This window comes from Eublepharis macularius, chromosome 2 (genome assembly GCF_028583425.1).
Source record: "Eublepharis macularius isolate TG4126 chromosome 2, MPM_Emac_v1.0, whole genome shotgun sequence".
NCBI classification, from domain to species: domain Eukaryota; kingdom Metazoa; phylum Chordata; class Lepidosauria; order Squamata; family Eublepharidae; genus Eublepharis; species Eublepharis macularius.
The window spans coordinates 17,088,163-17,111,870 of NC_072791.1; the positions used below are offsets into that span (position 1 = coordinate 17,088,163).

Genomic DNA, 23,708 nt, shown 5'->3' on the forward strand with positions numbered 1-23,708 from the left:
TTTCATTTGAAGATGACAGGGACTGAACCTGGGACCTTCTGCATGTAAACCACGTGAAGTTTTTTGTACACCTGGTTCATTTCCATATATTTTTAAAAACTGACTTATTAACTCAAACAGCAGAATTTCCTCAACCCACTGGTAGTCTGTTCAGGAGCTGACAGACTCCTTCGACGAACTCATTGCCTGTCCTTCTCTTCACATGTTGACCTAGAATAGAATTTCAAAACGTTGCTTAAACGAGGTTATAATTTTTTTAAAACTTTTGCCAAGGTTTTTGTGTCTCAATTGAGTACCTAATTAGGCATTAGGATTTCAGCTGATTATATGACGTGTAAATAACCCCTCTTTGTTCAGCCCATTGGTCTTACTGCGCATGCGTCACACCTCTCCTTCAAATAACATTAGTGGTTTATTTGTCACCCTATTGCACGCAATCTCTATAACTGGCCATACGAAGGAAATCCATGAATCACCAAATGATAAATGATCCTAGAGGTCCTCGCTGCTGAGGAAAGGGTGTCATGGCAATGAATGCCTCGTGCTGTATTGGTGGACTGGCTTTGCTGACTTTGGCCCTGATCCTGAAACTGTTTAGAACTTGTTCACACATTGCGGCGAGCATCAGTGTACCTTGTGGTAAGGAAACAATGGGTGCATGTAAGCCATTTAATCTTTCTTGAGACAGCATGTTCCACACCCTGAGAGATGCTGGAAATGTTTAATGACCTGGGGGAAGAGGGTGCAGAGCCAATCTAAAAGGCTTGTGCATTCTGCTTTCCAGTTATCCAAAATGAGGTGTTTCATCACAATATCAATACTTATATTGCTCTTTCTCTCACAAGCACACACACGTGCACACGTGTCTCATTTGACACAGGCCAAGTGAACAAGTGCAGTTTATTTCCGGGGGAGCGGGGTGGCCTAAGCCTGAGGTTTTTGCAGAGAAAATAAGTTTTGAGTTGGAGTTTTAAGAAAAGGCGCTTTGAAAACAAATATAAATTTCTGGGTACCAAAAGTAAGGCAGGTAAGCAAAATTACTGAAGCTCCCTGAACAAATATGGCTGAGACGTTCTGTGAGCCGATGATTCTAGCGCAGGTTTCATTATGCCTGTTTTAAGACTATGCAAATGTATGTTGTTTCCTTTATATGTACCAGAGCATGCCTTTGAAGATCAGAAGGCTCTAGCCTTTCAGAATTAGCTTGCTCACTTGTAGAACTATAATTTAACAACTACGTCCTTAGCTCATGTGGCTAGCTCATCCTTTCTTCTCAGGCTAGACCTAAACCCATTAAAATGGATGACTTCGCAGAGTGGCATGTTGCTTTTTTCTGAGTGCATTGATCTGGGTTTTTTTTCCCCTCTCTCTCTCTCTCTTCTCTTTCCTTAGCGTGTCCATTCTGATCTTTAATACTTCTCGGCAGTGCTTTGTTGTGGTGAAGCAGTTCCGTCCAGGTAATTCTTTTCCTTTGCTTTATTTTTTACCCTTCAATGAAGCAAGCATTGTGGCTGTGCCAGTAAAAGGCTGGTGGGCCTGTGAATAGTTGTGGTGTAATATTTGTTCTGTAGCCAAAAGAAGCTGCCCTCAATCATCTAGTAAATGAATGTGCAGAAAGCTGCCTAATAGGGCATTTCCAGCCTGAACCCTGTCCGATTTACTGACAACTTATGCCCTATATTCCACTAACCAACTTTATTGTATCATAAGCTTTCGAGAATCACAGTTCTCTTCGTCAGATGCATGGAGGGCAAGAATCTGACAAAGAGAACTGCGATTCTCGAAAGCTGATGCTACAATAAAGTTGGTTAGTCTTAAAGGTGCTACTGGACTCTTTTTGATTTTGCTACAACAGACTAACACGGCTAACTCCTCTGGATCTATATTCCACTGACAACTTAATGCCGAGGGTCACCAACTTCCTTGCACTTGCAGGCAGCTTTGGGATTTTGACACAGCACAGTGGATGTAGCCACGAAATGGCCGCCACAGGAGGCGGAGACATCCACAAAATGGATCTAGCTAATGGCTTGGGGTCGCCGCCACAAACCTGAGTCTCAGTGAGAAAGGTGGACTATAAAGAACAGAAATAAAAAGTAAAATAAACTCTACAATAAAGGCTACTGGCAACAGTGATCTGTTTTTTAGTAGCTCGCAGGTCGACGTGGACTGAAACAGTAATGCAGAATCCAGCCCTTTGCGTTTCCTTTGACGGTATTACGTGGTTCTTAGAGTTTCCTTTAGACGAGTATTACCACAACAACTGTTTCTAGATTAACGCTAAAGGTCCGTTGCAAATTCCACTTGGCAATCTGTGTGAGGGGGCACTATATGTTCAAAAGGGATTTTTCAAACAAACATGCATGCTTCTCATAACTTTACCGAAACGGCAGCTGAGTTGACAGGCTGGAAGACTCATCGCTGTGCACATGGTACATCACGTACAGTCCGACATCCCAGCAAATATCAACGAATCCTGTGGAATATATGTGTTGGCTGACAAATGGAAGTTTCCTTGAGGCATAGGTTGCTCACAAAGAGATAATAGTGTTCAATGTACCATCTTGCAGAAATCTAACTGGGGGGGGGGCGATTCAGTTACGTCCTCCATTCTACTCAAAAGCTTTAATTGATTTTCCTCTCCTCATTTTGGGAAGACACAGAACATTAGGTGTTCCAGTGCCTTCTAATTGCAGCTGTTCTGCTTTGCTAGTTGTATCATCAGTTATCAGAAATGAGATGAGCAAACCTCATTAAAGTGGGTTCAGATTATTTATATACAGACTTCAGAGATCCCTTAAAGCCCTTTGCAGTCTTAAATTACAGGAAGGGTTGTGCCTGGCTGGTTTGCTTTTTGAATTCTATCGCTTGAATCTACAGCGACGATGCAGTTCAGAGGCAGGGATAGACTGCTGTGTGGTTTGCTCTGTAGATTACCCCATGGTCATTATAATTGCACTTACTGCACATTTTACATTTGCTACATTTTTTTCCTGGTTTGAAGAAATTTGAGCCTTGGATTATTAGGCTGGGCAAGGCTGGGTAAGATTATTTATAATCTTACGGGAAGTGAGATCTTCTAAGACTGATTTTGGCACAGCCCAGGTAGCCATCAGCCCACAGAACAGGCATTCATTTTTACTTGAGAGAGGATATGTTGGTGAAAAGCTTGCCATATCTTAAATGAGCTGTTGGTCCCAGATATGAAAACTCTGTGAAGTTTCCATATGGATGTGGTAGGCTTGCTATTGCCTTGCCCCTACCTGCCACTCCCCACCCAGCCCCACTCACTTGCCCACTGGGGGGAAGGCATGGCGGGAGGCGCATGTTCCCACGCTCCTCTTTTGTGGCGTCATTTTCCAATTGAACAGGGGAGCCGTGGGTCGCACTGAAGCCCAGTTCAGTAAAAACTGCCCCTTCGGAGGTGATTTTTACTGAACTGGGCTTCAGCGTATCCCACATCTCTTCAGGGGACATCATTTTCTGGTGCGGCATGAGAGCCCGTGCATACTTTGCGCACACAGGTGATAAGTACTCCAGTGCCCCCGTGCACCCTGGATGGGGCTAGGTGGGGCTTTTGCCCAACAGGGCTTCTGATTGGCCACTGGAGATCTGATCAATTGTGCAGATTAAAAGGAATCCTGTTAAGCAGAGATTCTGCCTGAAAATGCTGAAGCGTTACATAACCTTGCTCCTTGACATTCTGTGATTGGCTCCTGTGCCAGCCGTTTTGTAGCTAGCTCCACCTCCTGTAGCGGCCATTTTGTGGTCTTGTCCATCACCCAGGGTCAGAATTCCAAAGGTGCTCACAGACTCAAGAAGGTTGGGGACCCCTGCCCCAGCTCAATATTGTCTATTTTGACTGGCTTAGAAGAGTCTTTCCCAGTTGCTGTTACCAGAGATCCTTGTCCGAAGATGGGACTTTTGGCATGCAAACCGCATGTTCCAATACTAAACTACAGCCTTTCTCCATGCATAGTACTGTCAATGACTGGGTATACTTGTTGCATGTTTTCAGCTGTCTATATGTGTGAGATGGATCAGCATTGTCCTCAAGACTTTGAGAGCAACGCCCCAGAGACCTGGTGTCCTCTTAAAGGTACTTTACCGGCTTCATCAGGTGTGACGTATGAGCTCTGTGCTGGCATTGTAGACAAGGCAGAGCTCTCTCTGGAGGAAATCGCATGCCAGGAAGTCTTAGAGGAATGTGGCTACGAAGTCCCCCTAGCCGGCCTGAAGAGGATTACATCATACAGGTAAATAGGTCTGGAATCACTAATTGTTAATGGACAGTTGCTAAAGAGGCTTGCACAAGGTGAAACCCTCCAAGTTCACCAGCAACAAATTGTGCTTTGATAGTCCTGTTGCTGTAGTCTCAAGCAGGCAGCATAGCAAGAAGGATGAACTATATCCTTGATGGCTGGTGAGCTGTGGGCCACAGGTTGTTATGATGGATTAACACTCCCTTTCCTATGAAAAGTCATAGATTGGCAGGAATGGCCAGTACGAGAACAGTGGGAAAGATGAAGACAAAACAGGGCATTGTTGGCTTGTCTTTCTGCTCAGATTTTTAGCTTCCTCAACACTAAAAGCATCAGTAACATACAAGAATTTAAAGTTCCTATTGATCAGAAATGGATACCTTTCAGCTCCCCCAACACTCCTCTTATGTAGCATATAGAGTCTGTTCCAAGACCAGTGTTGTTTTTTCATACATTCTGAAGTGATGGTACATAATTTAGTTTTTTTGCAAAATTTGTACCAGGCGGCTAAAGGTTCAAATGAGCATTATAAAAACACATCACAAAAACAATTAAAACCAGAAATAACATGTAAAAGCACAGAAAAAACAGTAATCAAAACAGAGCAGAAAGGAGATAGCAATGAAAGAAAATGAGACAAAACCAAAAGAAAGTCTTCACTCACTGGTGGAGGATAGTGACAGAAGACAGATAAATATCCCTAGGGAGAGAGCTTCAGAGTTTGGGTGCCACAGCTGAGAAGGCCATTTCATGGTTTGCCACCAGAGTAATCTCAGACGATGGGGGTACCTGATCCAGGACCTTCGTAGAGGACTGTAGCAGCCAGGTAGCTTTGTGTGGGAATAAGCCTTGTAGGCCTTTAAAAATCAGTACTTGGACCCGGAATCAAATTGGGAACCAGTGTAGATGGGCCAAGAGTGGAGTAATGTGGTAAAGAGACGTTGGATTGCTTGCATTGTTAATTTTTCAAACATTTATTAGCTACCTTTCATTTGATCAAGATGGCATACAATAAAACTCTGGATACCAGTATGTTTAATATATGAAGTTCTTCTATATTGATTCAGAATTTCTGCCAAAGCCAGCACTACACAAATGCCTTTTCCAGGTCTGCTAACTAATGGGAGATCCTGGAGACCTCCTGTATGCAAAGAGTAAGATGCATTCAGCCACTTCACTCAGTTACTCAGCAATCAACAACCACTGTAAATTCCAGGTCAGGCCGGCCAACAACAACTGTAAAGCAAGCCAAAAGGAAAGCAGAGGAAGGAAGTAGAAGTTTTAGCATAATCTGAACGGTAGCCTGAAAAGGAATCATCATGATCGGTCTTCCTCCCCTGCAGCTATTTGTCCTGTTCACATGTTACAGTGAACACACACATTTCCTACATGTATTTGCATACCTCTGTTTGTAAGATCCAACATGCATTCATTTTACAAATGAAACCAGGAACCAATACCTGGATGAATGTGCAGGACCCAATAAAACATTCAGCTGAGGTTGCGTTGAATGTAACATGAGAATTACTGAACACAGGCAGGGCTTTCCGGAACCTCTTGAAAATGGTCACATGGCTGGTGGCCCCGCCCCCTGATCTCCAGACAGAGGGGAGATTAGATTGCAGCTTGGAGGGCAATCTAAACTCCCCTCTGTCTGGAGATCAGGGGGCGGGGCCACCAGCCATGTGACCATTTTCTCCGAGGGCAACCTACTGAGTTCCACCACCTCTTTTTCCAGAAAAAAAGCCCTGAACACAGGTATAGAGAAAAATCAAGCGTGCATAAACAGAATGTATGTATGTTTACTGTGACTTGTGAACAGGGCTTCTGTGTCGCTGATAAACACTTCATTTCCTGGGGGAGCATTTTTGTACAGTGCATCCTTCTGGAATTAGTTTGCACAGAAGTCTCACTATGTCTTCTTTCCAAGCCATTCATTGTCTGCCTCTTTCTCTTCCTCTCTTGAAAATAAAAAACTGCAGAGTTACAGAACTAGGGCTCAGGGCTGCTGCTGAAAATTACAGGTCCGGCTGTCCTGGTGTGTTTAGGCGTGCTTATCTGGGTCTGTCGTCACGTTGTGTGGCACAGGGGTGGAGAAGTGCACCACGTGATGGGATCATGTCATGTTTAAGTGTGCCTAAACATATGGAGAAGTTGATACTTGGCCAGCAGCTCTGCTTCAAACATAAGGTCTAATTCCTGTCTCTGCACACCCCCTCCTGAACTATATTTTGTAATTTCTTTTACTAACATATCAAGTTAAAAACCTGACAGCACAACGCCCTAAAGAAGTAGACGTACACATGGGTAACACAGCATGAATAGTATTAGGAGAGTGAAGGGCAAAAAGTGAACCTGATGTAAAGGTAAAAGTAGTCCCCTGTGCAAGTACCGAGTCATTACTGACCCATGGGCGGACATCGCATCACGACATTTTCTTGGCAGACTTTTTATGGGGTGGTTTGCCATTGCCTTCCCCAGTCATCTACACTTTACCCCCAGGAAACTGGGTACTCATTTTACCGACTTCGGAAGGACAGAAGGCTGAGTTAACCTTGAGCCGGGCTACCTGAACCCAGCTTCCGCCAGGATCGAACTCAGGTCGTGAGCAGAGCTTGAGCAGCAGTACTGCAGCTTGTCATTAATATACCTAGGAAATATTGGAACTGACCTTTTTTGTGAGGTGTCAAATGATGCAGGACTTGGATATTTTAGGAGAATCCTGTAAGATTTTGGTATTTGGGCTGCCCTTCAATGGCTTGGGTTAGAGCAAGTACATGAGAATTTTTCGTGCAGCATTTTAGTGCATCTATATTTTAATGATGTATTTGCTGGTTTTCTGTGGAACACTGTTTTAGTTTTGTTGGTGACCCGATGAGATGAAAGGGGATGGATGTCTTCCAGATGTAGATACTTTTCCTGCAGAAGCCAGCCCAAAGCCCTTCAGCAGTTAGCACCCCAGTTCAGACTTGGCAAGTCTCCGCGGGAAGAGAAGGCCACAGAGAATGCCCATCTATGCATTTAATGCCTTAACTGGACAGACATTTAAGTTTCTGTTAGGCGATTCAGCTGACAAGACCAATCGGGACGTGTCAGGATTAGGGCTGCTTTATGGGTGGCATGATCCTGAGGCAGTCTGCAAGCCCATTTCAAGAGCTGCTTGAGGGATAATTATATTCAGGCTGCAGAATTTCATTTTGAAAAAACCTATCTCAGGGTGTAATCTCACTAGCCTGTACTATGCATAGAAATTATGGCTTCTTATCAGTTTAAGGAAATTTGTTATTTTCCCCCCATCAGTGTCTCATAGTTTGATTAATCAAGCTGACTTGGGATCCTGCCGAAGTTCTGCTGAACAGATTTGGGTTGTTGTGACTAACAAATACCCGGTATCTCAGTTCAAACTAGATTCCCCAGGTATGGATTGAAAAAATCATCATGATAGGGCCACATACAGATAGGAGGGAACTCCCAGGTTTGCAGAAAAATCTGAAAACTTAAAAAAGGGGGAGGGGAAGGTTAACACCTCCCACTAAATCATAGAAACTATATCTGCACGAGTGACACCGCCTCTGCAGGAGTTGCTTGGCATAATGAGTCACGCAGAGATGCCGCGGACACTCTCCTCTGTGGATAGTTTATAGGAGACTTATATTTGTAGTTCTCCATGGTACATGGTTTGGAGATTACTGGAGATTTGGGGGTGGAGCCTGAAGAGGAGGGGTTGGAGAGGGGAGGGAGGGAGGGAGCTTAGGAAAAATGTTATGCCATAAAGTCCACCCTTCAAAACTGCCATTTTCTCCAGGGGAACTGATCTCTAGTCTGGTGATCAGGTGTAATTCTGGGAGATCTTCATACCCCACCTGGAAGTTTACGACCCTACTGGAGCATTGGAAAAGATCAAGAGTCCAGTAGCACCTATAAGATTAGCAAAATTTGTAGTAGGGAATGAGCTTTCATGAGTCACAACTCACTTCTTCAGATACCAGTGAGTCGTGACTCACGAAAGCTCATATCCTACCACAAACTTTGTTAGTCTTATAGGTGCTACTGGACTCTTGCTCTTTTGTACTGCTACAGACAGACTGACACGGCTACCCATCTTGATCTAACCCTACTAGAATCAGCGATTGTGTCGCACTTGGGGTATTGTAGGATGATTTTTTTTAAAAAAATACAAGATGCATTTTAGAACACGGCTTTACTAGCCCAATACTCCTGTTTTAATAACTGTCTATTTTACAAGGATTTTTTTAAAAATCAGAAATCAGAGAAGTAGCCAACTGTGCGCGTGTGTAGTATGTGTCTCGTATTTGGAATTAAGGAAATGTCAAGAATTAAATAATCTCAAATGAAAATGTGCCCAGAGCCTTCTGTCTCCCCATATTGCGGGCTTGTGGAAAAAAGCATCTGTTCTCTCCTTGGAAACGCATGTCTAAATGTACGGAGCGTGGCCGCGTTTAAGCAAAACAAAACTTTCTTAGTGTTTCCTCTTGACAACTCTATTGAGGTGGACACTGACATGCTTTTTTTTTTTAAAGGGAGGGGGTGGAAGGAGAGAGAAAAACCTGGGAATTGAATACAAATCCACAGCTGTCAATCCTGGCAAATGTCGTTTCCTGCTGGATTAGCGAGCTTTTGCTAGGGGGAGGAGGGGAGAGAAATGGAGGAGATATCTCTAGCTGCTCCTTGGAGCCAGATTAGAAGACGGGTTTGCTAGATGAAAAGATGCTTTCTTCAGTGTAAAACAAAAGGCTGCAAGCCTTAAGTGTTGTTACTTGGGAATAAGCCTTATTAAACTCATTTGGACTTAATTCTGAGGAAGTCTCCGTAGGATTGGGGTAAAAAATGTCCATAGCATTTTTATGATCGTTACACCAAGGTGTGAGAAGACAAGATTCTCTGGAAGTCACTAATGCTAGGAAAAGTAGAAGGCAGTAGGAAAAGAGGAAGGCCTAAAACAAGATGGCTTGACTCAGTCAAAGAAGGCACGTCCTCCAGTTTGCAGGATCTGAGCAAGTCTGTTAATGATAGGATGTTTCGGAGGTCTTTCATTCATAAGGTCGTCATAGGTCGGATGGCATTATAATACACGCACACCCCAAGGTGTCACGTCTACAGAGATGTTGAAAGTGCATGTGTCATATGCTCTTTTTTCCTGTTGAAGCAAATAGAAAAGAGAGACTTTGCAGGGAATTGAGCTTGGTATGTGTACTGGGGCCCACTTGCAAACAATAACAGTATTTTTTAAAAGTTACACTGCCATGCTCAAAATTTAGAATGACCTTGAGTAACATATATACTGGAATTTATTTTTTAAGCGCAGAAAATATACTTAGTCTCTGTTGAACAGGACCATAAGCAAAGTTAACTTCAAAAGCGGGTTAGAGAGATTCATGGAGGATTGGTTCATCGGTGGCTATCAGCCTTGGAGACTGAGAGCCAAGCTACAAGAGACGAATCACACGAGGAGGAGCACGTGAAGGGAGTCACAATGTTAGCTGGGAAGCTGAGTTTTAAGAGAGGTTGGAAGTCTTTGTCAGTTTCCCCTCTCTACAGAGCCAGGGGGATCAAGTCAGCTTCCTGGCTAATATTTCAACTCCCTTCACGTGCTCCTCCTCGTGTAATTTGTCGTAGCTTAGCTCTAAGGGAACTTCTGTATTCAGAGACAGTCAATCTCTGAATGCCAGTGCTAGGAGAGAACATCAGGGGAAGTCCTTGGCCTCTGTGCCCTGTTTATTGGCCTGCCAGAGCCGGATCGATGGGGGGGGCAGGGGGGGAGTCTGCCCCCGGCGCTGCCAAAGAGGGGGCGCCAGGCGCAGCTGCCAGCCACCGGGAGCACACCAGCGGCAGCACGGGCAGCTGAGCAGAGGGCTAGGAGGAGCCCGCACCATTTGCCTGCCCCGCAGGACAGGGAGCGCGCGGCAAGCCAGCCGCCCCCTCAGCGGGGCAGGCGAATGGCACGGGCAGCCTCCCAGCTGCCTGCACTGCTGCCGCCAGCTCCACAGCGCACTGTGCACACTCTGCCCCTGCGTGATGATGTCATGGAAGTGATGTCATCACGCAGTGCAGGCAGCCGGACTTGGGTTGCCCTGCGTTGCAGTGTGGTTACCAGGTGGTGGAGGATTGAGCTGTGAGCTCAGTGCAAAAGAGGCGTTAAGGAGTCCAAAGTCACGGGAGAGAGTGCAGAGCTGAACTACCAAGTGGCTGCTGTGGACAATGCAGCTGTCCTCACTCCGATCAGATGCCCTTGGAAGACTGTGTGGTGTTCCGAATTGGCAAGAGGCTTGAAGCAAGACTAGTTCTGTGTCTTGGAGAACCAGAGAGCTCAAAAGGTCCAAGAAGGTCACGTTAAGGTGCAAGAACTGCTTGTTTGCCAACACTCCTACAGGGCACAGACAGTTGCAAAGCAGGCACATGTGCAGTCAACAGCCGCTCCACATGACCCATGCAGGCTAGCCAAGGCAAAACTGGGATGGAGCTGGGAGGATCCAGTACAGACCCCTAACATAAGGAGCTGCTTTAGACTGAGTATTGGTCCACTCCTGAACTGAGTATTGTTTGTTTTATCAATAGCGTGGATGCTGTTGCTGGCAACTTTGGACTTGGGAGAGCAAGAGCCAAGCCCGTGAGGAGGAGAAGGCTCCCCTTCCATGTCCAGGAGGCATTTATTTAAATTATTTACAAGTCTCCTTTTCTCTCTTAATTTGCTAATGAAATAAAACAATACAATTAAAAGAAAAAAAAGCCTGCCCATGCAACCCAGCACCCCAAATAAAATCCAAAACCCAACTTTATCCCACTTAGAAAACAGAAGTTCAGCACTTCAGAAATCTCCATACAGCCTTCCAAAGCAGCTACGTTTTACAGCCCCTCCTAAATGCTGCCGCTAGGGGCTTCCATCCTGCTCTTGGAATGATTATTTTAGAGCATGGGGGAGCACTCAAGAAATCCCACAAACATGGTGACATTGCTTGCACCCTCTTACACGAAGGGAAGAACAGCAACAGAAGCTCTGGATCGAGCTGAGGCTATACCACTTGAGGATTGCTTAGAGGTGTCATCTCTGATTCCCTCACCCACCAGTATGAATACTCTTCAGAAGTTCAGGGGTGTTTCCACACGGCTCGCGCGAGAAAACGTAATCTTCCGCGTTTTTTGCGCGATCTTCCAGGTTGTTACGAGCAGTGGGGAGCCGTGTGGAAACGGCCCAGAACTTGGCATCTCGCTTTAATTTGTTTCAGCTTCGTAAATGGGGGGGAGGGTGGGGTTTGCTTTGATGTTTCCTAATAGTAACAATATACTAACCGTACCATATAGAGTGTAATGCAGTTACTCCACTTGATAGATTATGAATAAATACCACTTTAACCTCACCACAACATACTTTATAACAAGTGAGATCACCTGCCAGGACACCTGTCTGTAGATGGTATAATATAATATAATTTTGTGTCAATTGCTTCTATTCTGTGTTTTTATTTCCTGCACCTGCCACTTACAATCTCAGAACCGTATAAAGGACCAACAGATTTACCTTGGGAACAGCCCTTAATTGCTCATCAGCTCTCCCATTGTATGTGTGCAAGGATTTGGACTGTAGTACAAAGAACGCCGTGATTTAGTATTTGCTTATAAACGTGGTGTAATCCAGTCTTGATAATGATGGATTGTACATTCACCTAAATTGCATTTCATTAATAACCGAGATTCATGTTTAGTATTTTAACAAAGGTTGGCATTTTTAAAGTATAGAACAATCAACAAGTACCAGCTTTTAGGCGTGAAAACAACACTGTGAATGCTTGAGAGATAAAAATGGATAATATATAGAAGGTTTGGAGGTAATTTTTGGAGGGACCACAATGAAATATAGTAAATTGAGACATCCCATCATGTATATAATTTACATACCATATTTATGACCTAGATCAGAATATGTTAAATAGCTAAATTATCTGGACCATAATATTCAAATTTTAAGAGAAATTCAGGGCTCCTGCCAAATATGGCAGTTCTTACCACCCTCTCCTTCCACAATACAGTTTAGCATATACCCTGGCATCATTGCCGCCCCATTAGCTTACAAGGAAAACACACAGCATAATCATAATAATGACACTGGGATACAAGGCAAGATGTACAAAAGGAAGGATGAGAATTTGACATGAGGTTGCAGTTTTCAGAAGTAGCTCTATGTTTCTTTAAAAGGACATTGGCCCTCAATTAAATAATCAAGTCGTATTTCCCATTTTCATCCGATAATATTTTTAAAAATAAATATTACTGTTTTTTTTTCTTTTTCTCTCTCTTCATCTCCTTTCCTCTGAAGATCTGGAGTTGGTGTGACCGGGTCAAAGCAGACGTTATTTTATGCAGAAGTGACCGATGAGATGAAAACGGGCAAAGGAGGCGGCCGGCCAGAAGAAGGCGAGCTGATTGAAGTTGTGGAAATACCTCTGCCGGACTCAATGGATTTTGCATTTGATGAGACTTTCCCTAAAACTATGGGCGTTATGTTCTGCTTCATGTGGTTCCATAACAACATTGCCCCAAAGCTACCAGAAAAATCAGAATAGCATCAGGTTGTACAGGAATTCAGGGCGAGGGGGGCAATAAAGAAATTAAACCACAAAGACGAATATTCATCACTGTTTACAGCCTCTGGCATGATCCTCTTGCCATTACCAGCGAGAGTGCTGAGAGCCCTGTAACTGATTGTTCAGCATGGAAATCCCTACAAAAAGATTGGCTTTACCTGGTAGCAGAGGCAACCTAGCAAGTATGAACAAGTTTTCTTTCCTGTCCTATTATAGGCTGCTCAGAGTTCAAGTCACCTTTCCATTTTTACAGCTAAAAAGGTTTACTTTTAGAGCAGAGATCCCCAGCGTGGTGCCCCTAGGCACCATGGTGCCCACCAACACCTTTTATGGTGCCTGCCATAGGTTTTTAGAAAGTCTGTTGCCCAGCAATAAGGATCTAGCCCCTTCCCTTGTGGAGATATAAGGGGAAAGGCATACCTTTGCAAGGGAATGGGCAAGATACTTTTTTAAAAAAAGTGAAATCTGGGAATTCAGAGAACCTGCTACACCTGTCGTTGCAATGGTATGTTCGTACAGCAATATAAGAATTTTTAAAAAAATTAAGATTGAAAACAAATTCAGGAGAAAGGAGAACAGAAGGCAAGGGGGGGAATGGTTCAATGATGATGGATGTTCAGTCATTGAAAAGTGGGTTGAAGGTGGGTAGGAGTGGGCACAATAAAGAAAACCAAAAGAAGCATTATGAACAAGGGGAAAGGGCGACTCAAAATTAGTTTCCAGGAAATGATTGGGGTAAAATCGGTCTCAAAAGAACTAGAAAAAAACTGTGTGTTATGTGCCATCAAGTCACTTCTGACTTAAGGCAACTCTATGAATTTACAACCTCCAAAATGTCCTATCGCTGATGGCCTTGCTCCGATCTTGCAAACTGGAGGACGTGGCCTCTTTCATTGAGAAGCAATTCATGTAACATTCCAAAAATGATAAAACACAATTTAAAAAACATGTTTTTAAAAAAATAGGACCAATATATAGAGCATGTGCGAAGTGCAATACATTTTTGGTATTTAGAAACCTACACCAACATAGGCTTACGTATATTAACAAACATTCCATATCTTACATTCACAAACAATTTAGATAAAGTAGGAGTAAGTCAATATTAATTCTTTTCCTGCACCATTGCTGTTCCTTCTTCATTTTGACTTGGTGCGCCCCACCCCCCTCCGTTCTTTTTCATTGATTACTCCTTTATTGAATCAAACTATCTGATTTTGGGCCTTCCTCTATTCCTGCCGCCTTCCACTTTTCCTGACAGTATTGTCTTTTCTAGTGAATCTTGTCTTCTCAAGAAAAAAATGGGGAATTTAGAAATGGAAGTGGGCATCAAAGGATGTGCCTTGGTCTGGTTTAAATGGTTTCTCATGGAACGGACTCAAAGGGTTGCCGTCAGAGATCAGCTGTCTCCAGAATGGGAATTATCTTGTGGGGTCCCGCAGGGCGCAATCTTATCTCCCACATTATTCAACCTCTACGTAAAACCTATAGGAGAACTCATTTGCAGCTGTGGAGTTGGATGTCATCAATATGCGGATGATACCCAACTCTATATCTCGCTATCTAGGTCCCCACAGGATGCAGCAGAAATCTTAGATCGCGTCCTAGAATTGATTATGTTCTGTTTCAGCAATTCCTCAGCCCCATACTGGATCCTTGCTAATACTATATCTTTGTAAACTTATATTCTTTTATGGTTGTTGTGGGTTTTCCGGGCTGTATTGCCGTGGTCTTGGCATTGTAGTTCCTGACGTTTCACCAGCAGCTGTGGCTGGCATCTTCAGAGGTGTAGCACCAAAAGACAGAGATCTCTCAATCTCAGAGATCTCCCATCTCTCAGACACTGAGAGATCTCTGTCTTTTGGTGCCACACCTCTGAAGATGCCAGCCACAGCTGCTGGCGAAACGTCAGGAACTACAATGCCAAGACCACGGCAATACAGCCCGGAAAACCCACAACAACCATCGTTCTCTGGCCGTGAAAGCCTTCGACAATTATATTCTTTTACCCCGTGACATTGTTTATGGAAATGTTCTTGACACTGTATGGAAATGCCTGCCCTTGTCCTTGCCACTAATTGTACTAATCTCTCACTATGTAATCCGCCTGGAGCCTCAGTGAGAAAGGCAGAAGATAGATAGATAGATAGATAGATAGATAGATAGATAGATAGATAGATAGATAGATAGATAGATAGATAGATAGATAGATAGATAGATAGATAGATAGATAGATAGATAGATAGATAGATAGATAGATAGATAGATAGATCGATCGATCGATCGATCGATCGATCCTAGGATGGCATTTGAGTGGTACAAACCAATTAAATCCTTTTCTGTGCCTTCTCATTTCCAAATGAAGACACTGGGATTTTCATCCCTAGTAATGCAATCTTCAGCAATGCTGTGAAATGTGTCAGCATTGTAGATGTGGAGTGAAACATCTGTCCCGAAGTACAGAGAATCCAAACATGCTCTTCTGAGACAGGAAGAGAAGCAAAGCTCTCTCCACGGGGGCCCCCCACCCCATCACCATCTCTTAGCGCGTTGGCATGAATTACCATGACAAAGCTATCTGTGTCAGTGGAGCAATTTAAAATGCATGTTACAAGGCAAACTAATCTCTGGAGATGTGCAGTGTGAGAGGTAGGCGTTTTACAGTCACGCTGCCAGCTCTGAGGCTGTGCGATTGTGACTGGATTCTGTGGCTAAAAAGTGCAGTTGGGAAGGGCTTCGTGCAGGACTGAATGCAAGCCCACAAGACCTGTGTGCTGAAATGTATCCACATCTTCAGACCCACAAATGTCACTGTCTTTAGCAGCAAAGACCCATAATAAAGAGCCTTCTGCACAGCTCTTCCTGCTATGCCGTGGACCACTTCAGCTTAGTAGTTAAGATGGCAGACTAGAACCAGGAAGGCACAGATTCGAATCCCTACCCTGCCATGAAAGCTTGCTGGGGGGCTTTTTCAGCCTAATCTACCACACAGGGTTGTTGTATGCATAAAGTGGAGGAGAGGAGAATGGTGTAACTTGCCTGAGCGACTTGTTGAAAGGGTGGGATTAAATGTACTGAATAAATAAATACTATCTACCAACTACTGTCCTGTCCAATAATTTTCTACAGCCTCAAATGGATTCCACTGCTCAGACTGGCCAAGGCACCATCATCTTGGGCAAGCGATAACCTATCAGGAATGATGGCCTGGAAGCAAGCCAGTAAGCAGGCTGGTGGCTTAGTATGGTCTATCATGTTCACATAGTGTGATGTAAGAAAAGCAGTCTGGTTATTCAAATAAGGGGAAATGTGCCCATGTGCTTTTTCCCTCTTCTGAGCAAAAGATTATTTTAAAGGAGTTGGTGAGTCATGAACGGCCAGCGTTGCATAGTGGTTAGAGCATCGGGCTGGGAGACTCAGATTCAAATCCTGACTTTGCCATGGAAGCTTGCTGGGCAACCTTGAGCCAGTTATTGAGCCAATGGAACATGGCTTTAAGCCTTATGTTCCTAGCTGGATCATAAGACTCCACTGAGAGCCTGGGACAGCAGCAGGTATCCCAAAGTCTTTAGGCACCAAAATTGTTTTTGTCTACCATGCATGCTGACAAAGTCATTGTCTCAGGCCAGATTTCCTCTATAGATGCAAACTGGGGGGCAGGGGTCCATTGAAACGCAGACCCATCATTGTGTGAACATTCCCTTAGCAGTGGCTCTTAAACTCTGTGGTTTCCTGCAGCATCGGTCCCATTTGCTTGTTCTTCACAGACCACCACATTACAGCCACCTCATGAGAAAAGCCTTGGTATTATGAAATAAAACTTCATGGCTGCGTTTATGTCCCATGACTGAAATCCAATGAAACTTTCATTTGAGCCCTGAGGAAGAACCACACACAAAGACACACAGCCAAAGGCTTCAAGGAACTTTCCTCAGCCACCCCTTGTCCTTACAGCAAGCCTCTTCTGAACTTAAATTGGAGAATTCAGATCTGGAATTGGACAGCTTCATCAGCAGGGGGGGAGAAAACTTTTCAAAGAAAAGTTTGAGATCTTCAATTGTTTTCCGTGTTTTCATTATGATCCTGGGAATCATCTGTACATGAACTGGAATCCCAATTCAGTTCCCATTCCGTTCACCGGTGGTGAACTAAGAGCTGGTTTTTCATTACTCAGTTGAAACGTCTCTGGGCAGTTCAAGCTCATTCTGCAGGTTATTTTCTGTGGGTTCAAACAGTACCATCAAGCACTAACTCAGGGCACCTTCCCGTGACCACTCAAAAAGACAGTCATCCCCCCACTACTTTAAAAAGCAGATAAGTAGGTTATCAGCAGATAACTTTGGACTGGTTTAAATGGTTTCTTATTGAAAGAACTCAAAGTATTGTTGAAGACCAGCTATCTTGAGTGCAGAATTATCTTGCAGAGTTCCACAAGGTGCAATCATCCCCCATGTAATTCGACTTCTGTATAAAGCCTTTAGGAGAAATCATGGCATTGGATGTCATCAATATGTATATGATACCTAGCTCTATATCTCGCTATCCAAATCCCCTGGTGATGCAGTAGAGGTCCTGTGCGGAAGTCCTGAGTTACTGCCCTACAGCTATGGTCGAGCTGTAGCCAAACCAAACTTGCTACCAACTCAAATCTAGCCTGGAAGATCAACCCCTACCTTGACACAGCTGATCTAGCCACCAGGATCTAAACTACTGCAATGCCTTCTACGTATGTCCTCAAAGTCAACTCAGAGACTTCAGCTGATACAGAACGCTGCAGCTCGGTTATTTTTTTTTATGTGCAGAGATTTTTTTATTAGCAGATAGTATTTTAAAATATCCCTTCCCCTGATACTTGCCCATTGATGAAGTTGGTGTGATGCTGTGGTTAGAGTGTCAGACTGGATCTGGGAGATCCAGAGTTCAGGTCTCCACTCTGCCATGAAGCTTCCTGGAGAGGAGTACCATTCTCCCGGTGTTGCCTGCAGCATCTCCAAATGGCAGCCAGGGGGGCGGGGGGAATAGAAAAAAACAGGCAGTGTTGCAGGCATGATGATGTCACTTCCAGGGAAAACTTGGACATGACCGTGGGTAGCTCTAGGAATCACTGGAAACTCTATGATTTTGACATAGATTTCCAAGCCATTCCTAGAGTTACCAGCTGTCACTTCCAGGTTTCCCCCATTAGTGACATCATCATGCCCGTGATGACATCCCCTAGCATGTCCCTGCCCTCTACCCTTTCAGTGGTTGACAGCCTTGGCAACCTTGGGCCTACCATTCTCTCTCAGCCTAACTTGCCTAACAGGAGTGTTGTGAGAAGAGGGGAGGACCATATATACCACCCTTCCTGAGCTCCTTGGAAGAAAGTGGAGATAAAAATGGCAATAAATAGATATTCCACCCACACTTAACTTCTAGACAGCTGAGAAAGAAGGTTGAAACCTAAGTAATTTCATCCTCACTAACAGCATGTGGTAAAAAGCATTCCCAAAAATCCTACTGAAAGGTAAACTTGGGAATAAATAGAGACAGTGATTTGCCAGGGGTTGTTGGGGAGCGTGTGCTCAATTCCTGATGTGTTTTTATTAAACAAAAGGGGCAGTTTGGAAACACACAGTAAGGGATTTCATTGTTTGAGAATATACAGATGAATCACATTATGTAAAAGATACATCCTGAAATCCTTGCACGCTGAGTCTCGAATTAGCATTCTTTTTGGAAAGCGTAATTAGGCCTAATTAGATTTGCATCTGCTCGGTCTGGGCAGAGGACCAAGAGCATTAATGCAAGCAGCCACGTCACATCTGTAAACAATGTTCATCCTAGCCATTCTGACAAGTCTACCACACATTCACTTTGGTGCTCTGCAGAGTAAAATATTTAACACATACAAGGTAGGAACCAAACCTATGGGGAGCTTTTCCCAGACAGGCTGCACAAATGGAAAACAAAAATAAAAACTGAGTGGATCGTGCCTATCATTTTAAAAAGTGGTTCTTTCAAATCTCCGCGCTACATTTGATTTTGCGCAACTAATCTAATCTGCTGATCAAAGTCCTGTCAGCCTCCATTCTTTAATAAGGGTAAATTGTGTGCCCGTTCTAATTAGTATCCTAATTGGGCGCATCTCGAAATATATTCATGGCCTAGCCATGAAAACAAGCAATATTTTGCCAGGATAGACTGGTGAATTCAGGTACAATTCATAGGGTGCTAATTTTGTGGAAGGTTACATGGACAGGGGGGTAGGCTCTTAAAAGCAGTGTGGTGTACTAGTTATCATATGAAATTAGATTCTTGGTGACTCATGTTCAAATCCACATGCTATCATGAATCTGATCAGTGACTCACACGGTTCTCAGCCTAACCTACCTCACAGGGTTGTTGTGAGGATTATATGGAGAAGGAAGAACTGTGATTTGAATCCCACCAGTTTTTTCACTAGTGAAAAAGAGAGGACGAGGTCCCCGTTGACTACCAAAATGGCTGTGCTGAGGATTATGGGACCTGCATGGATTAAAGCCAGGTGTGACGGGGGTTGTAGTAAATAAAAGAATTGGGTCAGCAGGATTTGAGTCCAGTGGCACCTTAGAGATCAACAAGATTTTCAGGGTGTAAGCTTTCAAGTCAGAGCTCCCTTCTTCAGATAGAGCATCATCTTCCCGTCATAGTTTCAGGTAGGAAGCCATGTTGTTCTGCAGTAGAATGGCAGGATTTGAATCCAGAGGCACCTTAAGAGACCAACAAGATTTTCAGGGTATAAGTTTTCGAGTCAGAGCTTCCTTCTTCAGACACCTGAAGAAGGAAGCTCTGGTTTCTGAAGAAGGGAGCTCTGACTCTCGTAAGTTTACACCCTGAAAATCTTGTTGGTCTCTAAGGTGCCCCTGGACTCAAATCCTACTTTTCTACTACCCACCTAAAACTATTGAATTGCTATCGAGCAAAAGTTGGCTGGATCCAACCTTAATTATTCATCTCTACTTGGAGAATCAGCAGGATAAAAATGGACTAGATAGAATGAGGCATTATTTCATTGTAAAATGTCCCTCATTATGATGGTTGAAGTTTAGGTAGAAAGAACCTTGGGCTGCCTTTGGCAAAGGAATGTGCTTTCTCCCCCTCGCAGGGATGAAGGGCAGCCATGCAGTTACATGGGAAAAGCTTACAGGCATGTAGTTGTAGTTGAAAAAGGTAGTCGTGAATTTCCTGCATTGTGCAGGGGGTTGGACTAGATGACCCTGGAGGTCCCTTGCAGCTCTATGATTCTATGAAATCATAGAGGAGATAAGCCTCATTCATTCATTCATTCATTCATTCATTCATTCAATCAATTTTTTGTCCGCTCTCCCTATGGCAGGCTCAGAGCAGAGTAACAACCAGGTTAAAACACATTAAAACATACATAAAACACATAAAACCCTACAATGATAAAACTCAGTTCATACAATAAAACTCAAGATGGTGGCCCCCAAAATATGCTTTGCTCCATTAACATTCAAGGGCAGGTGGTGGAGAGAGCAACCAGTCTGATGGAAAGCTTGGAGGGGTCACAATACCACCACCACCACCACCCGGACAGGAGGCTGGTGGGAAGGTACACCTACACCCCAGCCTCGACCATATGCCTGGTGGAACAGCTGTGTCTTACAGGCACGATGAAAGAATAATGTGCCTGGCTGAGCCTGAGTTTCCGCAGACAGAGTGTTCAACCAGGTCGGTGCCAGGACCGAAAAGGCCCTGGCTCTGGTCGAGGCCAGGTGAGCCTCCCGGGGGCTGGGGATCACCAGCAGATTTTTTTCCAGCTGATCAAAGCACCCTCCGGAGCATATATGGTGAGAGGTGCTCCTGTAGATATGCTGGTTCCAGTCTGCTAAGGGCCTTATAGGTTAAAACCAAAACTTTGAACCTGATTTGGAATTCTATGGGGAGCCAGTGCAGCTATGTAAGACAGGAGTTATACGTGCCTTAATCAGAATACCCCTGTTCCTGGTGACGTCCACCGCTGGGACAGCTCCTAGCTGCATAACCCTGCCCTTTCATACCCTCTGTAATGGGTTTTCTCTGTCAAGCCTGGTATGTGATAGAATTTTGGGAAAGAGGGCTAGAACGTTCACAACCTGCTTTTTCATACCGAGATCTCGCCATCCAACCATCAGTGACAGCTAGGGTTGCCAGCCTCCAGGTGATGGCTGAAGATCTCCCGGAATTATAACTGATCTCCAGGTGACAGAGATCTGTTCACCTGGAGAAAATGGCTGCTTTCGAGGGTAGACTCTATGGCATTATACCATTCTGAGGCCCCTGCCCTCTCCAAACCCCACCCTCTCCAGGCTCCACCCCCCAAATCTCCAGGAATTTCTCAGCCTGGACCTGGCAACCCTAATGACAGAGTGTATGCAACAGCAGACATCTAAACATAGCTTTGCAAACCACCCATCCCTTCGAAGGGTGCAACGTGCATCATTCCCAGATGTACAGGACTGCGTAGGCATGCATGGGGTCTTGACACTGAGCCAGTGTGGCATAATGGTTAGAGTGTTGGATCAGGATCAGGGACACTTCACGTTCAGATCTTCACTATCATGGAAGCTTGCTGGGTGAGCTTGGGCCAGACACACACACACACACACACACACACACACACTCAGTCTAACCGACCTCACAGGGTTGTTGCGAAGTTAAAGTGCATGAGAGGAGAATGATGTAAGCCGCTTTGGGTCCCCCTTGGGGATAAAAGTGAGATATGAATGAAGTCAAGAAATTTATACACCAAATTATGCACAGTGAGATGATGCCTATCTTCCTCCTGGGTAAACTTGACTTCTGGGTGATTTCGATTTTGATGCAGAGATCAAAGTCTCTAGGGGGGGGACGTGTGCTGCATTCTATTCCTTTAGAACCTGTGAAAATGAATAGGTTGTTTTACCAACCACAAGCATCCAATTGGCATGTGGCGTGTTGCCTTACTCTTCTTGGATCAGCAAAAGGCTGATTCTGTACTCTTCACAGAGACTTTATTGGGGAGGGAATACGGAAACAACCGTTTGTGAGTGTAGCAGGCAATGATTTGTCATATTTCTGTCATCACTGTTGACCTCATGCCTGCAGCAGTGGAACTGAAAAGGGAACCTCCCTGTTTGCTACTGGGCGCCCCTTCTTTATCTGGGCCTACCTGTGGACACAGAAGTTCTCTGTCACACCAACCAGCCTTTAAAAAGATGACCGAGCCTTAATTTGGACAGGCTGTCAGAGAAGGAGTCCGTGTTGTGGGCTGCAGTGCCTCTAAAAATACACTCGTGACACACCCAGCAATAAAATCTCTCTCAATCGGCACACCTGGTGCTGTCTGCAATCTTCTTCGGAACAGTTGGCAGGTGTGAATTGGCCTTTGCGGCACAAAACCTCTCAAGCTGCAGACCAGCTTGGCTTGTGAGTTACTTCCTTATGATAATGGATAAATGAGCCTGGCAAAAATACAATGTGGCCTTTATTTTATTATTATTTACAGGGCTCTGATGGAGTTTTGATGTTGCATTTGGGAGCCTTTTGTGCCGGGTGAAAGAACAGTCTCTGCCCCAAAAGGGGCTTAATGTCTTACCCTGACATTACCTTTTTGTACACAGAGGTCCATGCGAAACACAATTTTGTGCGTGTGTTTGTCACATTGTCATTGTGCAGTGCTTGCTGTTCCAAGATTTTGTTGTCAGGATAGTCATATTTTCTTAATTTTTTTTAGTGTTTGTAAGCTGCCTCAATTTTAAGAATGAAATCCTGAAACAGGTGAACAGATAAATATGGAGAGTTTACAGGTTGGATCCTGATGACAGATGATAAGTTTTATTTGATACAGTTCCATTTGTGTGAGACATTGCACACGAGCAGCTGTAAGATGGGAGGTTGTTCACTTCCAATCAGTGTTGCTGTGTACAAAAATCAAAAGGCAGAAAGCTATTTGATGGATTTATTATAGTCCAATATAAAGATGTGATATGGCTTGATCAAAGAAGGTTGTAGACAGAAGTGCAGTTTCTGAAATATACCTTGCACCAGGGCTTTTTTTCAGCTGGAACGCGGTGGAACGGAGTTCTGGCATCTCTTGAAAATGGTCACATGGCTGGTGGCTCCACCCCCTGATCTCCAGACAGAGGGAAGTTTAGATTGCCCTCCACGCTGGGGGCGAGGCCACCAGCCATGTGACCATTTTCTCCGAGGGCAAGCCTCTGAGTTCCACCACCTCTTTTCCCAGAAAAAAAGCCCTGCCTTGCACTATGTCTTGTGCAAGCAGGAATGCAAGATGGGATACAAGATTTAAGTCCAGTTGTAGCTTAAAGACTAATAAAATTTCCAGGGAATAAGATTTCAAGAACCAAAGCTCCCATTGCCAGATACCTGGTATCTGACCAGGTATACTTGAAAATCTTGTTGGACTTTAAGGTGCTATTGGACTTGAATCTTGCCCTTCTATGGCGGACCAACACAGCCACCCACCTGAAATGATCAAGATGAGATACAATCAAGATGACTTAACACAAGCTTGTGATTATTTTCATGTGTGTCTCACTTGTGCAAAAGCTCTTCTGCAAACAGAAATGGTCCATGGAATCAAACCCTGTAAGTATAACTCATGAATTCATTCAATGATCTCACCATTTGGGAACTATTTATCTATCAATAGTTACAGCTGCCATTGAGAAGGACATTTTGGCCAAAATGTGTTGGACGTTTTTATTTAGTAGAATAAATACATTCCCCATCAGGCACCAGTCTGAAGTTTAGACAGAATTACAGTTAACGATCCAGACAGCTGATCTCTACATCCACGTCATAGTGCCAGAATGGAAAGAAA

The 23,708-nt window shown here is 44.2% G+C and overlaps 1 protein-coding gene across 3 annotated transcripts in view; it reads left to right on the forward strand.

The window, feature by feature from the left end:
• NUDT14 (nudix hydrolase 14) overlaps window positions 1-12,898 on the forward strand; it is a 77,618-nt gene extending 64,720 nt beyond the window's left edge. For all 3 annotated transcript variants that reach the window (XM_054970177.1, XM_054970175.1, XM_054970176.1), the window contains exons 3-5: window positions 1,393-1,457; window positions 4,019-4,256; window positions 12,595-12,898. In XM_054970177.1, coding sequence (XP_054826152.1) covers window positions 1,393-1,457; window positions 4,019-4,256; window positions 12,595-12,841 — 550 coding nt within the window. In that variant the 3' untranslated portion in view covers window positions 12,842-12,898. The remainder of the gene's footprint in view (window positions 1-1,392; window positions 1,458-4,018; window positions 4,257-12,594) is intronic.
• The last annotated feature ends 10,810 nt before the right edge of the window (window positions 12,899-23,708 follow it).